Source organism: Cherax quadricarinatus, chromosome 61 (genome assembly GCF_038502225.1).
Source record: "Cherax quadricarinatus isolate ZL_2023a chromosome 61, ASM3850222v1, whole genome shotgun sequence".
Taxonomy (NCBI): domain Eukaryota; kingdom Metazoa; phylum Arthropoda; class Malacostraca; order Decapoda; family Parastacidae; genus Cherax; species Cherax quadricarinatus.
Window position 1 is genome coordinate 7,124,154 of NC_091352.1, and position 18,113 is coordinate 7,142,266.

Here is an 18,113-nt window from a genome sequence, read left to right on the forward strand (position 1 = left end):
ATCATTACTTTCTTTGCTAAAATGAAACAGGAAACAAGCTTTAAAAATCTATCAGGATTTCTAACCTGGTACAGGTCAGGATAAATAACTCAAGTACCTCTCAACGTATCTATTACGAGAGCTTAATTTAATCTGTATCTTAAATGTTAAAGTAACCTTGCTGGTAGTGTTGCAGGAGAAGCACTGCCTTAATGACCCTCGGGTAGTTGATCAGCTTTAAGCCCAATTATATTGATGGGGAAGCGTGAAACCCGTAGTGAGGCCATATAATGTCTGGGGAATGGGAGGCAATAGGATCTGATTCGAGAAAGAGAAGGGTAGCTCCAATTTCTTGGATCAAGAGGCTTTTACCAACAGTGCACCCCCCCCCCCAACCATTCAAGACTTCAACAGTCAGTGTTACTTTTGTTGTTGAGCTGGTTGTGTTGTCAAGTAGCTCCTCCCACCCAGTCATGGCTCCCTCCACCCACGGTCACGGCTCCCTTCACCCAGTCATGGCTCCCTCCGCCCAGTCATGGCTCCCTCCACCCACGGTCACGGCTCCCTTCACCCAGTCATGGCTCCCTCCGCCCAGTCATGGCTCCCTCCGCCCAGTCATGGCTCCCTCCGCCCAGTCATGGCTCCCTCCGCCCACAGTCATGGCTCCCTCCGCAAACAGTCATGGCTCCCTCCAACCACACTCATGGCTCCCTCCGCCCACAGTCATGGCTCCCTCCGCCCACAGTCATGGCTCCCTCCGCACAGTCATGGCTCCCTCCGCCCAGTCATGGCTCCTGTCACCATCAGCACAGCAAAATCATCACCACACTGTAGGTGAGTTTTTAATTGATCATAAGTATGGGAGCGCAGAAACATGTACAAGGGCCTGGGAGCAAGGGAGAAGAGGGGGGGGGGGTTAGTTTAATATACATGTATTATGCACCTCATACCCATCCTGTGGCGGTAGTTAAAAAGATGAGTACATAATGGGTCTAGGGACTGGGCTCCAAAGTTTTAACGCACTTTTGTTAAGACTGACCTTGTGGCTTAGCGCTTCTTTTTTATTATAATAATAATTTTATTAGACTGAACAATTCAGCCAAAGTAGTTGAGTTGAAAGCTATATAACTTGATATTTAGCTAGATAGATAATTATGACTAACAATAGGCTAGGTTGTCATTGTTTGAGAGACTTTAAAGTGTTGACACTGAAATGCAAAATTGTTAAGTTTGTTTTGGTACAGGTACACAAGTACAGTTATCATACATAGTTTAAATTATATGGGATAACCCAAAAAAGTCACTGACATAACGTTTTGCCATGAATATAGTATAGTTACGTTGCAAACTGTAAAGATTTACTTCTATTAGACCAATTTTTTGTTTCGCATAACTAATAAGGAAATAAGCAGATATTTATATTAGCAGCGAAACTGTATTTGCTTTCCAATGATATTCAGTAATAATGCTATTAGTGCAATTGTTTTCGTGCATTAATTTTGTGACTGAATCCCTCTAATAGTTCAAGTAAGTTTATTTAGGTACAAGTACACATAAACTAGACGGACATATTAATCCTCATCTCCTCAAGGACCCCAGTGGAAATAAGTCACTGACTTTTTTTGGGTTATCCCAGGTTCTCTACACATATGCTGCTATGTATGATAATTCTATATAACTGTATTTGTGTTTGCCTGAATAAACTTACTAAGGAAGGTTCTTTGATGCTGGTGATGGGCTCTTGATTCAAGGAGTTGAATTAATCCCTCTCCTTCCTTACTCTGAACCTGATTGCCATCTATTCTCCATAAAAGTAATATATATCCATTGTAACTGCTGTAGAAACTATGAACATTAGTAAGACGAATATTTAATTAATGTAGCTGAATACAGAAAATTAAAAACATGAGCCGACCTTGCCAGGATTCGAACCTGGAATCTTCTGATCCGTAGTCAGACGCGTTATCCGTTGCGCCACAAGGCCGTGGTAGTGTTGTATTGTTTAGAAGATTTTCATAATGCCTTTCAAGGGAGGTATTCTAATGCCTGTAAGGGGTTTTTGGTTCACTGAATTCGATGTATTCTTCCTCCAGTTCACGTTTATAGTATTTAAGAAATGCTAAATCCGGAAGGATTTATTAGGTTAGGTAATGTTCGTCGGGAAACAGGACAAGTGTTTCCTGACGCGGGTCTTAGGCAGTTGATGACCCGCCTTTGGAGCTTTTGGTCATCTGACCGAGGTCTTCCGATGGCTTACCGGTCTACCCCTTTAAAAATTATGGAGCATTTCTTGAATATTGTAAACGTACCCATTCAGGATGAGTAAGAAATAATAATTAGCAATAACATACTAGTGTAAGTTTATTCAGGTATACACAGATACAGTTACATAGATTATCATATATAGCAGCATATCATACATAGCAGGATAACCCAAAAAAGTCAGTGGCTTATTTCTGTTGGGGTGAGAAAATATATATATATTTTAGGTAATTTAAGATTAATAAGGTAACCCCTAAGAGGATACTTATATTGATTGTCAAAATTATGTTTCTGTCAAGTTTCTGTGATAATTTGAAAACACCTCTTCTGTTCTGCTTTAAACTTTCAAAACCTGTGTACTTTCTGTAATACTTTTGTAACTTGTCATGATTGTGACCAGATTTACCTGGAGTTCATTACCTTTGTAACTTGCTCAGCTATCAAAACTTTGGGGCACAGGTCCTGGACCCATTGTGTACCTCTAATATTTTGACTACCGCCCACAGGATGGGTATGGTGTGCATAATAAACATATTAAACTAACTTTACACAGAAAGCAAATAAGTTTATTTAGGAACAGGTACACATAAATACAGTTAAATAAATTTTCATACATAGCAGCATATGTGTAGATCACCTAGGATAACCCAAGAAAGTCAGAGAGACATACTATTTCCAATTGGGGACCTATGGGTTTAGCGCTTCCCCTTGATTATAATAATCCAATTGGGATCCTTGAAACCACTTTGCCCCGAGTGATTGCTGGCATGACTTCGTGCATGCCAGTATTTTTTTAAATGTTTTTTTCTGCATTTAAATTGATAAAATCAATTTTTTTTAAGCGGGATCAAACATGAAATAACGATGCATCTTAGGGAGGCTCACTACAGTGTTACCTTGTGTAGGTGCAAATCTGTTAGTTTTATAAAAAAAATGGTAGATGCTCGTGGCTCAGTTGGTAGAGGCTTCACTTCACACAGTGAAGGACTGTAACTCGATCCACAAACGAGTGGAAACATTGGGCTTGTTTCCTCACACCACCTTACCCTGAGCTTCATAAAAATAAGTTTTTCTCTCTAGGTTAGTGAAAATTCTATGGATATTGCCTACCTAGTTTCATCGCATTGGTTTCATTATGCAGCATGTTTAACTAGGTTAGTAAGTTTATTCAGGTACAGGTACACCTAAATACAGTTATATAAACTATACAGAATCTCCCAAAAGTGCTGTATCATCAGCAAAAAGTAACTGGGACAACTCCCACTCTATACTGTATTAGATTCTTTATTAAGGACTCCAGTGGAAATGTCACTATCTGAATTTTTGGGTTATCCTCAGGCTTGATCCACTACGATGCCCGGTCACAGACCAGACCATGGGGGAGTTGATCCCTGAAACTCTCCAGGTATACTTTTTCTGACACCCTGGCATTCACTTTTACAACCCCATCAATAAATAAGAACATAAGAAAGGAGGAACACTGCAGCAGGCCTGTTGGCCCATACTAGGCAGGTCCTTTACAATTCATCCCACTAACAAACATTTGACCAACCCAATTTTCAATGCCACCCAAGAAACAAGCTCCGATGTGCAAGTCCCTCTCAAATCCAACCCCTCCCACTCATGTACTTATCCAACCTAAATTTGAAACTACCCAAAGTCCTAGCCACAATAACCCAACTAGGTAGACTGTTCCACTCATCAACTACCCTATTTCCAAACCAATACTTTCCTATGTCCTTTCTAAATCTAAACTTATCTAATTTAAATCCATTACTGCGGGTTCTCTCTTGGAGAGATATCCTCAAGACCTTGTTAATATCTCCTTTATTAATACCTATCTTCCACTTATACACTTCGATCAGGTCTCCCCTCATTCTTCGTCTAACAAGTGAATGTAACTTAAGAGTCTTCAATCTTTCTTCATAAGGAAGATTTCTAATGCTATGTATTAATTTAGTCATCCTACGCTGAATGTTTTCTAACGAATTTATGTCCATTCTGTAATATGGAGACCAGAATTGAGCTGCATAATCTAGATGAGGCCTTACTAATGATGTATAAAGCTGCAGTATGACCTCTGGACTTCTGTTGCTTACACTTCTTGATATAAATCCCAGTAATCTATTTGCCTTATTACGTACGCTTAGGCATTGCTGTCTTGGTTTAAGGTTGCTGCTTACCATAACCCCCAAGTCCTTTTTGCAATCTGTATGGCTAACTTCTACATTATTTAACTTATAAGTGCTAGGGTTATGGACACTCCCGAGCTTCAGAACCTTGCATTTATCTACATTGAACTGCATCTGCCACTTTTCTGACCAAGAGTAGAGTTTGTCTAAATCCTCCTGAAGTTCCCTAACATCTACGTTTGAATCAATTATCCTACCTATCTTCGTGTCATCGGCGAATTTGCTCATATCACTAGTAATTCCTTCATCAAGATCATTGATATATATTATAAACAACAACGGGCCCAAGACTGATCCCTGTGGAACGCCACTTGTTACTGATCCCCACTTGGATTTAACCCCATTTATGGACACTCTCTGCTTCCTGTCTGTGAGCCATGATTCGATCCACGAGAGCACCCTTTCCCCAATGCCATGAGCTGCTACTTTCTTCAACAGTCTTTGGTGCGGAACTCTATCAAATGCCTTACTAAAATCTAAGTAAACAATATCAAATTCTTTATTGTGGTCAACAGCCTCAAAAGCTTACTGAAGAAAGTTAATAAATTAGTTAGACAAGACCGGCCTCTTGTGAATCCATGCTGAGTATCATTAATCAAGCTATGCTTATCGAGATGGCTTCTTATAATCTCAGCTATAATTGACTCTAGTAATTTGCCTACAATTGAGGTCAGGCTTATTGGGCGGTAATTTGACAGTAACGACTTGTCCCCTGTTTTAAAAATAGGAATTACATTAGCCATCTTCCACATATCAGACACTACACCTGTTTGAAGAGATAAATTAAAAATATTAGTTAATGGTTCACAGACTTCCATTTTGCATTCCTTTAGAACCCTTGAAAAAACCTCATCAGGACCCGGTGACTTATTTTGCTTCAGTCGGTCTATCTGCTTCACAACCATTTCACTAGTGACTGTGATGTTACATAATTTATCTTCTTCTGGCCCACTATAAAAATTAATTACCGGAATATTATTAGTGTTAAGCAGCCATGGTGACATCGCATATCCCAGTCTTGGGCCTACATTTACTGGAAAATAATTTCCCTCTCCCCAACATACCCTGAGTCTCACTGTTCTTATAAAACTAACTGCTTTAAGTAACCTACCACCTATTTCTTACACTTGCAACATATGCCACATTGCTTCCCTACCTACTCTATCATATGCCTCATGAAATCGTAATGACGACAGTTTTATGACTCGCTTGCCGCGAGTTCAACCCTCACCCATACTGTGATTTGTTTGCATTTATGTCATTACGATTTCGTGAGTCATGATGACGGCTTGGAGGGGACTTGACCTAGAGTTTGTCACAGCCATGCTGGTGGGAGATTCATCTGTAAAAACTTGCAGTTGTGGTTAGAGTGGGGCAAATGCTAATCTCCCCATGGTGTATAAATATACTTAGTTGGACGAATCTAATTGTATCCAGCTGGACCAGTGGCTTATGCACTGATCTGGAATTTTACAAATCACTTGCTGTGAGTTCACTCCCACCCGTACTGTGGTTTATCGTATGCCTTTTCTAAATCCACAAATGCAATGAAAACTTCCTTACCTCTATCTAAATACTGTTCACTTGTATGTTTCAATGTAAACACTTGGTCTACACATATACCCCTTCCTGAAATTACCTTGATCATCTGTGATCTTGCTCTTTTTTAACCTTATTTTAGTAGTAACTACAGTACCATACACTTACCTCACATACACGACAGGATTATTCCCTATAATTCTTACACTCTTTTATCCCATATTACTTTATACAAAGGAACTATGCATGCTCTCTGCTAATCCCTGGCTACCTTCTCTGCTTTCATACATTTATTGAACAAATGCATGAACCACTCCAAAACTCCACTTGCTTTTAACATTTCTGACTCGATTCCATCAATCCCAGCTGTATAGCCCTTGTGGCTTAGCGCTTCTTTTTGATTATAATGATAATATTCCATCAATCCCAGCTGCTTTACCCCATTTCAAACCAATGCTAATTATAGGCCAAATACATATATATACTGTACACACAAACCAAGGGAAAATGAAATAAACAAATGTTTGAGATTTTGAGTTTATATTAGGCAAATTACAGTACGCAGTATATATAATATACACACAAACAACATTAGAAAAAATGAAAGGTAAGCTTTTTAATTAACAGTGAAGTTACTGTCTGCTTAATTATGTTAAGGTAAGTGAAGTCAGTAGTATTTAGAATTCTGTGTTATATATAAAGTTAGCATAAGAAGTGTTTAAATCTTATACACAAGTTCTGTAGATTCAGTCAATATCATCATATGCCTTGTCTTTGATAGCATTAGTAGTGACATTCATTGCAGATTCCAAGCACAGCCTATTATGCCTGTCTGCTTCTTTGATAACTAGTTTGGCATTGGGGAGGTTCATCAGATGGTTTTTGTGTTGAAGCAAATAGTAAAAGCATCATTCATGTCATCCCTCTGGCAGGCATTCTCTGTTCATTGATCCTCGTGTTCAGTTCCTTGGAGGTTTCACCTATGTAAGACATATCACAACCACCAGTGTTGGCATCTACATTATACCATGTGATGGTTGTGATAAATTTCATGTGGGTGAAATCTTCAGGCACCTAAATATGAGGATAACTGAACACATATATGCTTTTACTATTAATCACAATAGGGAAAACATCTGATGAACTTCGATACCAAACGAGTTATCAAAGAAGTAGATAAGCATAATAGGCCTTGCTTGGAATCTGCTCTTATTGCCACTCGTTACTTTTTGTAATGTGATTGACATCACTTGCCCAGCTCTACATTTCCTTACATCTTCTCTGTAATATGTTGTTTACTCTTGGAGAACTGATGAAGTCACTGATGGATGAAACATTTCCTCAAATGCCATGAACCTTATAGTGTGTCCTATTTACATAGCATTACTAAACAAGTATTCATGAATGCTTAGATTACAAATTTTGACAGAAGCTAATGAGCTGTTAACTTTTGTTATTAATGTCCATACTGATGAATACTTGTACTGTACTTCATTAGGTTACTACTAAGACGCATGCAATTTTTGGCATTTTACTGAGAAAATGTTTTGCCCACCAGGGACTTTAATCAGTTCTTGAAGAGAGAAGCAAAAGAACATATACAGTGGACCCCCGGTTAACGATATTTTTTTCATTCCAGAAGTATATTCAGGTGCCAGTACTGACTGAATCTGTTCCCATAAGGAATATTGTCAAGTATATTAGTCCATTTCAGACCCCCAAACATACACGTACAAACGCACTTACATAAATACACTTACATAATTGGTCGCATTGGGAGGTGATCGTTAAGCGGGGGTCCACTGTATATACATAGTGGAGATGTGAAGTGAGAGGTAGAGCAAAGTGGGTAACATCACTTGTTGTAATGTAACTCAGAGAAGTGGAACCATGAAATGCTTTAAAATTAAATGGGGGAGTAGGCCTAGTGCAATGCTCCTCCATATGGTTATATATCTAACAACAGCATCATGTCTGGTGAGAAAAAGTTTGGTAACTGTTTCTGAAATTAAGAATGGTCCTGATTTCTATCTGATGGTCTTAGAAGTGACAATTATCAGTGCAAAGTCCAAGCACAACTTCTTATGCCTGTCTGCACTTTTAATAACTAGTCTGCAGATGAATGGTTCAGAGAACCGACATGTTGATAAATTAGACACGTATGCAACTCTTGGGTATCTTTATTGAGGAAACGTTTCGCCACACAGTGGCTTCATCAGTCATTGACTGATGAAGCCACTGTTTGGCAAAACGTTTCCTCAATAAAGATACCCAAGAGTTGCACATGTGTCTAATTTATCAATAACTAGTCTGGTTTTGAGGAACTTCAGCAAATGGTTTTGTCTTGTAGTGGAAAATACAAGCATTCATGCCATTCCTCTGGCAAGCATTTTTGTGTGCATTGATCCTTGTGTTCAGGTCCTTGGAGGTTTCACCAAAGTAAAACTTATCACAACTAGAGTGCCAGCAACTAAATGATATTAGGTGGAGGTTGTGACAAGTTTTATGTGGGTGAAACCTCCAGAGACCTGAACACAATCACCAAAGAGACAAACATCTGCCACAAGGATTATGTGAACAATACTATTCACCCCAACCCTGAAAATCATCTGATGAACTTAACCGATGCCAAAATAGTTATCAAAGGCATAATAGGTTGTACTTGAAATCTGTCATTACTAAGATTATTACATAGTAATCAAGTTCATTCTTGATTTTGGAAAAAAAATAGATATCATCCACCTAGCTATTCATCTAACATCATGCCTTCTCATATATACATACACACATTACTTGCCTCTGAGAACTGATAAGTCCCAGGTGGACAAAACTTTCTCAATAAAATGTCATAAGCTGCCGTGATCTATGTGCAAAATGAGGCATTGTATAAGTAGACAACAGCTTGCTAACTTCAGAAGTGAATAGCTTATCAGTTGGCTACACCATGATGCAGTGAACAAGCAAAACTAGTCACACAGCCAGCTCTCTAATGACTTGATTTGGTCTTGTTCTCAATAGGACTGTGGTACATTATTGATATTTATGGTGAATAGTTAAATAGTTTATCAGTTGGCTACACTTTGATGCGGTGAACAAGCAAAACTACTCTCGCAACCAGCTCTCTAATGACGTGATTTGGTCTCGTGCTCAATAGGACTGTGCTACATTATTGATATTTACAGACTGATAAGGTGTCATTTTAAGTACTTCATGATCTAGAATCAACATACAAGAATAACAAAATATATACTTGATATGATGAGAAACTTTTATCCTAAAGAATATCAAACTATACAGCAGTATTAAAATTCATTTGGGTAAATTTATGCATATTGCTGAAAATCGACAGAAAACCAATTACTGTACATGAAAACTGTTCATCTATTAGTCATACATTAATAGAAAATGAAAACAAAGTAAATGTGACAGTTAACTTTTTTCATCTACATTTGATGCAAAGGATTTAAATTATATTCATTCACAACACTATTTCTTGTCAGTGATGAAAACTTCCTATATTTTATAAGTATTCAATAAAAAAAAATACATTATGCCAAAATCGCTAACAAGCGATACAAGATGCAAAATAACTACAGGGGAAGTAGAATGATACCTCTAGGCCTTTCATGTTGCAATCAACACATCAGGAGCTTGCAATGTTGCAGAAAAGAGGTCCAAGCAAATACAATCAGTGTTTGCTTGGACCTCCTCTTTTCTGCAACACTGCAAGCTCCTGATACGTTGATTGCAACACAAAAAGCCTAGAACTATCACTCTACTCCCCCCATGGTTGTTTTGCAAAAAATACATGTAATATAAAGTAATAAAAACAACTTGAGTCCTGGAAATGGGAAGTACAATGCCTGCACTTTAAAGGAGGGGTTTGGGATATTGGCAGTTTGGAGGGATATGTTGTGTATGCTTCTAAACTGTTGTATTCTGAGCACCTCTGCAAAAACAGTGATAATGTGCGAGTGTGGTGAAAGTGTTGAATGATGATGAAAGTATTTTCTTTTTGGGGATTTTCTTTCTTTTTTTTGGGTCACCCTGCCTCGGTGGGAGACGGCCGACTTGTTGAAAAAAAAAAAAAAAAAAAAAAACTTTTGGGACCAATGCATTCTATCCCAAAGTTAGTAAAAAATAGAATATCAAAAGCCTTAACAATACTTATCAGTCACTCAAAACACAACCCAGCTCTGCAGTTCTCTTAAATGGGAGGAGTGTCTTGATTCAAAAGAATTTGAGCTGTTTCCATCCCCTTCTCACTAAACATGATTAACTTTTATTTACCAGATGCTGTATGACCCACCAGTGACTGTAGCACTTCTAAATGAGAAAAAATACCCCATCATCCTTGTGACTAAATGTAACAATATAATAAATTAATATAAATATTTTGAATAGAGATGTCATTTTCATTCTTTTTTTGCATTTTTTGAAGGCTTTTTAGCCTGTCTTTGTTTGGAGAACTCTTCCATTTTCTTCTCTAACTTTCTATGCATTTGCTTTCGTTGAGCTTCACCAGGTTTCTTGGATGGTATACCACTGCCAGGATACAAGACTCCCTCTTTAGTTATCATCTGCAAGACAAAAAAAGAATAGTTATAGATTCTGATTACTATATAAAACAAATGGAAAAAATGCAAATTCTTTATAAAGAGTGGTACATGTCTAGAATGAACTCCAAGAGGTGGTGGTGCATACTACAACCTCTGGAAATGTACTTAATAAATATAACTGAAATCCTGCAGATTTATAAAGAATAGATTAAAAAAAGGTCAAACTGTAAATAAAAACTGGACAATTTTGGCCTACTACTAGACCACTCACATTGTAAAAAAAAAAAAAAAAAAAAAAAAAAAAAGTTAGAAATAAATAAATAAATAAATAAAGACAGCCAAGGTCAGGGGAAGCCCTGTGTATTCTGAAGATTAGAATGTAATAATGTAGATAGGTAAGCATCTACATGAACAACAGGGAATTTGCAGAATTATTATTACAGTATACAGTGGACCCCCACCTTACGATATTATTTCATTCCAGAGGTATGTTCAAGTGCCGTTACTGAACGAATTTGTTCCCATAAGAAATACTGTGAATTCGATTAGTCCGTTTCAGACCTCCGAAAATACACATACAAATGCACTTACATAATTTTTTTTTTTTTTTTTCAACAAGTCGGTCGTCTCCCACCGAGGCAGGGTGACCCAAAAAAGAAAGAAAATCCCCAAAAAGAAAATACTTTCATCATCATTCAACACTTTCACCACACTCACACATTATCACTGCTTTTGCAGAGGTGCTCAGAATACAACAGTTTAGAAGCATATACGTATAAAGATACACAACATATCCCTCCAAACTGCCAATAAATACACTTACATAATTGGTCGCATTGGGAGCTGATCGTAAGGCGGGGGTCAACTGTATTTAGTTGGAAATGCTAAACCCATTAGTCATACAGCACCTAGGGCAGTTTGAGGTAATTAGATTCAATCCAAGGAAATGGAGGATAATCCAATTCTTTGGTTCAAGAGCCCTTCACTGGCATAAAGGCACCTCCACTGAAGGGTCATGATAGATTTGTGTAAAAGATCTCACTGAATGAGATAAGAGGTGACAGCTCAGAGTGGTAGTGTGTGTTTTGGAAGAGAACCTAATTACAGGATAACTACAAAAGAAGAACTATACCAGTATTATCTTACCTTCAGAGGTTAATTTATCTAATAATTCTTTAAATGTCCAGTGGTTCTAGAACTTACTAATATGTGCATTTCAGTTCACTGTCCTACCACTCCACAAAGAAAAAAATGTTAATTTTTTCTTTACGCATCATCTCTGTGGAAGAGGCATGTAAACCTAAACTTTGAGCAGTCATAAGTGGACCACTTTCAGCATGAAATGTCAAAAGTAACAATATGCATTAGCAGTGAAATAGTCATTGTCTTACATTAACTTTCTTAATGCTGCCATTAAGAAATACAATGTATTTGTGTTTTATGCATTAATTCACAATAAAAAAAGCGCATGTCTTCATTTTAATACTAAACTTACCATTCTAGCATGCTGGCGAGCCTGGTCACCACACCCATGTACTTCAGCCATGTGATGCGCCAGACAAAAGGTATTGCGGCAAAAAGAACACAGCTGGAATATCACAGTTGTGGGGGATTTACATTGTGGCATGGAACAAGTGTTGTTTTCCTGTAAAGCAAGAAAGATCATAGAGAGATTAATATAGTACAGCAGTGTATGAAGAAAATACTTAGTTCATTAAAATTTTGCAGTAAATTTAGATAAATGATAAAAGTACAGCCTCTCCTCACTTAACGACAGATTTCCATTCCTAAGACCACGTCGATAAACGAATTCGTCACTCGGTGAGGAGCATGCTATAATGGTAGTAGGTTTGTGTCAACTATCTTTGATATTGGTTTAATGTCACCTTTGCATCATTTATAACATTTCTGGTAAAGTTTTAAATGTTTATACAGTAATGTATTGTATACTGTAATAAAAAGAATAGAGAAAATCAGCTCTAATATATGTTATTTCGGTATGCATATTGGTCAGAGAGCCGATTGTAAGTCCAAGTCGTCAGTAAAAGAGTACGTCGCTAAGTAAGGAGACACGGTATAGATGGTGTGTTATGAGAGTAATGTTAAAATAAACTTCAAATCTAGAAATCCCTCCAAAAATGGCTTCTATATTATTCCACTTAAAAAATGAGCAAAAAGAAATCACGAAGTAATTCAGATTTTTATTTTTATTGCAGGTTTGCAGTGGTGGCAACTCAGATATTGCTTTGCTTATGAAGGAATTTCAAATGCTCTGCTGTGTACTGCATTGTGCTTTTTTTCTACAGATTTGCCTCTGCCCATTGTAAAAACATTAAAGAATTCCACAGATAGCCCCAAGGCTAGTACTAGAAAGAGGAAACATTTTCAGTAAAGCTATTTTCATTTGGAAGCACCATGGGGGTAAAAAATGTACTAATTTGGAACAAAGTTGTGTAGGGGGGTAGGATACCTATACCCCAGGAAGCTTTCTGCACTAGAGCCATATATAATTGTTGCCTATGAAGATGCATAGAACACATTCCTGAATATGCCACAGCCCAGATAGCCAAGAGACAATGACCTAGGTGACCCCTCTGATGGGTGGAACTAATATCTTGCATGGAAATCCTACACTAGTGGCACCTAGTTGTCTGGGCTCACACCAGCAGCCAATTACAATGGGAAAAACACCCTTTATTATTCCTATCCTGAGGTGTACACCCACATTTCCTAATGGGTTACAGAAGGCAACCCAAACCTTCTACCCTGAAGTTGGCACACGCCAGGTCAAGCTGGGGTATGCCAACTTCAGTTGGATGTCATCCTAGGTAACAAACAATTGTAAAATACTAGATATACAACCATGACCTTTATGCAACCATTCCATTATTTATATATACACTTGCTTTTGTGTGTTTCCTTGTTTAATACTGATAAAAACTTAAACTTACCTTTGTAAACTGTTCAATCAAGCTGTCAAAATCCTCTGCCTCATCATAACTTTTAAGGTTGCTTCCTTTTTTGGAATTATTCTTTTGTGTGATCTTTTGTTTAGCCTGTAAAATAATTTTATGTAAATTCAAAAAGTACCAATATATTTACTAAAAAAATTCAAGCAAAAAAGTTACGCCAAAACAGTTTTTTTTTAACTTATTTAGTCAATAGGTTAACCTATTACCTGTGCACGAACTTTATTATTACCATAATATAATCAGAGGAAGCATTAGCCCATAGAGATTGTAGAGCATATGGTGAATGGGAAACAATCAGGTTCAGTCCAAGTAAAGACATGTATATTTCTTTGGAGCCATGAAAGAACAATTAAATAAAATTGAACAATCATATTTAAAGTCATAGCTAATTAACAAGAATCCATGGATGAACTAATACTGTACTGTGTCATTATTCAGGTCAGTAAAAATAGCTACACTTTCCTGGCAGACCTATTAATAATAACAGTAATCTCAGAGAGTGTTACACATATCCACAAACACACATGCATAACACTATACTGTAGTTATAGCATGCTGGATAAGAAAATATGTAAGAATTACAAATTGATGCATAACTTACCTTCTGAACTGTCTCTCCTTTCATTTTCTTCCCACACTGTGCACTATGAATGAGATAGTTTTGTTTAATAATGTCCTTGCCACAGCTACAGCAATGTCTGGTCAAGGTATCACTCACATTCCTCACTTCATGTTCTCTTGTTGTCTTACAGCCACTAGAACTACTTTTATCATCCACTGGAACAGCTACTTCTTCATACTTTCCTCCAATATATCGTGTACGAACTTTTTCCACTGGAACGACTACCTCTTCATACTTCCCTCCAACATATCTTGTACGAACCTTTGTACAGCTGCTTTCTGGTAATTTACATTTTGGTATAGCACCATTCTTAGCACTGCTGTCTTGGCATGGTTCTTCAGCCTGAAGTACTAAGAGTTGTGTTTTATCCTTTTCTTTAATCTCTGTGGGCATTTCTTTACACTCTTCTTTATTGGCACGTTGTTTTACTGTTCCATTTTTCTTATGAACAATAATATGCCGCTTCTTACCCTCACCCTGGCTCTCATGATGGAGGTCATACTCATCACATATTTCATGAATCAAATTCCTCTCAAAAGAATTTAAATCACATGAAAATTCAAAATTTTCTTTGGAAGACTTGAGAAAGCCATTGATGATATCCTTATATTCCTTCTTTTGATTACTAGTTTCTGCCTTGTTCTTGACTGTATCATTTTGTTGGTTGCTTTCTGGCATCTCATTGCTTTTCCATATAACAATGTGTCGCTCTTTGCCCTCACCCTGGCTTTCATGGTGCAGGTGAAGATTTTCACAGATTTCGTGAATCAATCGCCTTTCAAAAGAGTTTACAGTGGGAGGAAATTTGTAAATGTGGTCAGAAGATTTAAGAAAAGTATTAATAAGAGCTTCATATTCTTTTCTCCGTTTAATATTCTCTTCCTCACTTGGCAGTTCACGTTTTGCACATTCTTTGATTTTATCTCTCTTAGGTTTGGGATCAAGTTGCTTAAGCTTCTCTTTCTTTTGGGGTTTTTCATTCCATACAATGCACTCTGGTGTATTCACTTCAGTTGTCTCCAATTCTAAAAAAAAATAAAAAAAAATTATGAATTCTTGTATAATTATACAGTGGAACCCCGAGTTTCAGCCGCCCTGAGTATTGGCTGCTTTGAGTTTCGACCGCTCTTTTCGGCCAAATTTTGTTCCGAGTTTCAGCCATTGCCCCGAGTTTTGGCCGGCGTACCAGACCTATCTGCCTGCCTGTTCTTGCGCGCCTCCCCGCGCAGGCATTGTGAGCCAATCTAATATTGTTTATCCTTGAGTGAACATTACCCTGCACACTCATCCTGCCAGCCAGCCAAGCAACCAGCCAGGCATCCAGCCAGGCATCCAGCCAGCCAGTCAGCCAGCCAAGCAAGCAACCAGGCAGCCAGCCACCCAGGTAACCAGCCAGTCAGGCATCCAGCCAGCTAGCCAGGTATCCAGCCAGGCAACCAGCCAGCCAGGCAGCTGAAAAATTTGTGCATGAATTTAAAGGGGTACGTGCATCTTCCAGATGCCAGCAAGTCTCTTCAATAAAGGTAAGTAAATGTTATTTTAAATGTTTATTTACATTTTAATTTTTTTATTGTATACAACCCGGCCGTATCCCACCGAGGCGGGGTGGCCCAAAAGGAAAAATGAAAGTTTCTCCTTTTACATTTAGTAGTATGTACAGGAGAAGGGGTTACTAGCCCCTTGCTCCCGGTATTTTAGTTGCCTCTTACGACACGAATGGCTTACGGAGGAAGAATTCTGTTCTACTTCCCCATGAAGATATGAGGAAATAAACAAGAACAAGAACTAGAAAGAAAATAAAAGAAAACCCAGAGGGGTATGTATGTATGCTTGTACATGTATGTGTAGTGTGACCTAAGCGTAAGTAGAAGTAGCAAAACGTACCTGAAACCTTGCATGTTCATGAGACAGAAAAATGGACACCAGCAATCCTACCATCATGTAAAATAATTACAGGCTTTCGTTTCACACTCACCTGGCAGGACGGTACTAGTACATATACATGTATGCATTTATGTGTTGTGTGTATGTAAAACTATAGTTATTCTTTAAAAAATGTATTTTTTTTGTGAATATTTTTGTGGGTCTGGAACTGATTAATTTTATTTACATTATTTCTTATGGGAAATATTGCTTCGCCTTTCGGCCATTTCAAGTTTAGGCCTAGCTCCTGGAATGGATTACGACTGAAACTCTGGGCTCCACTGTACCATCACGTAACCTTTGTGCTTAACGTATTCAAAGTCTTTTGATAAACTGTACAACTTATCAAAAAACTTCAAATATACAGTACTAGACGTATAAGATACATACTTAATCAGTGAGGATGAAAATCTCTATCATATATTATTATTATTATTGCATTCATGAGGCTGCAATAAACTTGTACAGGTTATTCAGAGTTTAGGCAATGGGAGGTAATAAAATTTGATCCAAGAAAAGGGGTACCTCTAATTCCTTGGATCCAGCTTGTTTCACTAGCATTAAAGAACCTCCTTGAAGAGTCCATCATAAAAAAAAAAATGAACCTTTCAGCAATTTTTTGGGTAAAATTAAAATGGTTTAAAGATAATAGGTTACCCATCCTACAGAATTATTAGAAGAGATCTGAATCAAACGTATTTTATATATACATATACAGAAGGCATTTTATGAACTGGAAGAAATCTAGCAACATGATTTTTTATTGGTTCACTTATGGAGATGGAGATAAAAATAAATTGGTAAACAAATTTATATATTTGAATATTGAATGTACATGCTGCAGTGTACTGTGCATGTGTGACTGATATAATTTTATTCAATTAATATTAAATCACATAGAAAAGTTTGGTTAGTCATACAAGTATGTTAAAAGAATGTTTAAATAGCTTTTCTGTAAGGCAAGAAAACACGAACAGCAATGATGCAGGAACATTTTCCGTGATGATACTGATGAACACCTTTATATACAAAGAAATTAAGGACAACAGACCCCCCCCAAAAAAGCAGCTGTCATGAACAAAGACAGTTTAATACAAAATTCAGTAATTGCCTTTTTTTTTCACCTGCAATACTGCACTGAGATTGTGACTGGACATGTACACTAAAGTATGGTAAGAATGAGATGTACATATTGTACATTATGTTGAATATTCAATACTATTTTTGCAAAACAGCCAAAAATGTAGTCAGATTACTGTAAATAATTTTAAACAGTATCAAAAATAAATGAAAGTCAATATTAAAAAGTACCAGCAATCTACACTACGTTTTTTTTTGTTTTAAGTTTTTTAAAAAATCATGTAATGTACTGCGTACAGTGGTACCTTGGGATACGAACTTAATTTGTTCCAGAAGGCTGTTCGAGTGCCGATACCAAACGAATTTGTTCCCACGAGGAATAATATAAATTAGAGTAATCCGTTTTAGACCCCCAAAAATACACTTACAAAAGCAATTAACATAAATACACTTACATAATTGTTTGAGTTTTGAGCTGTTCGTATCCTGAGGTACCACTGTATTAGTAAATTCTTCCATAATATATTCATAACGGAATACTTGCACATACCGTGTTGAAATTCAAGTGCAGTTCTAACTTGACCATGCTGCGAAATATAATCCACTAAGCCCTTAAGGAAATCATGCTTGTTAACAGTATCTGAATCACACACAACAGTCAAGTGTCGTCTGGCTCGAGTCACTGCTACATTTAGCCGCCGATCTTCACTTAGAAACCCCACTGTTCCTGAAATTAAGTGACAATGGACACTATTAAAGTATTTTATCTTAAGATGAATTTTTTGAAATGCAGCAAGTAAAATTTGGATGCTTAAACAGCTGGAGAGGATGGAATCATGAAAAAAATATTCTCCAGGTATTTCAGCTACTTGACACAGGTGATGTCCAAATAAGCATTTATGAATCTTCAGTAAATGCTTCTTCAAACTCCACTAATGTTGCTCACAACAAGTAGTGAAAATGTACCTTACCAATACAGCACATA

General features: G+C 37.3%; 1 protein-coding gene and 1 non-coding gene across 3 annotated transcripts in view; both read right to left on the bottom strand.

Moving 5' to 3' along the window:
- Positions 1–1,890: 1,890 nt before the first annotated feature.
- TRNAR-ACG (transfer RNA arginine (anticodon ACG)) lies at positions 1,891–1,963 on the bottom strand. Its single transcript has one exon. It is a non-coding gene; the product is annotated as a tRNA-Arg (tRNA).
- Positions 1,964–6,495: 4,532 nt separating this feature from the next.
- LOC128699395 (DNA-binding protein SMUBP-2) overlaps positions 6,496–18,113 on the bottom strand; it is a 65,181-nt gene continuing 53,563 nt past the window's right edge. Inside the window, exons 14-18 of one of the 2 annotated variants that reach the window (XM_053792069.2) lie at positions 17,679–17,855; positions 14,105–15,150; positions 13,483–13,587; positions 12,027–12,176; positions 6,496–10,552 (exon numbers count right to left, since the gene is read on the bottom strand). In XM_053792069.2, the coding sequence (XP_053648044.1) occupies positions 10,388–10,552; positions 12,027–12,176; positions 13,483–13,587; positions 14,105–15,150; positions 17,679–17,855 (1,643 nt within the window). In that variant the 3' untranslated portion in view covers positions 6,496–10,387. The remainder of the gene's footprint in view (positions 10,553–12,026; positions 12,177–13,482; positions 13,588–14,104; positions 15,151–17,678; positions 17,856–18,113) is intronic. The other variant, XM_053792070.2, reaches the window with a different exon arrangement.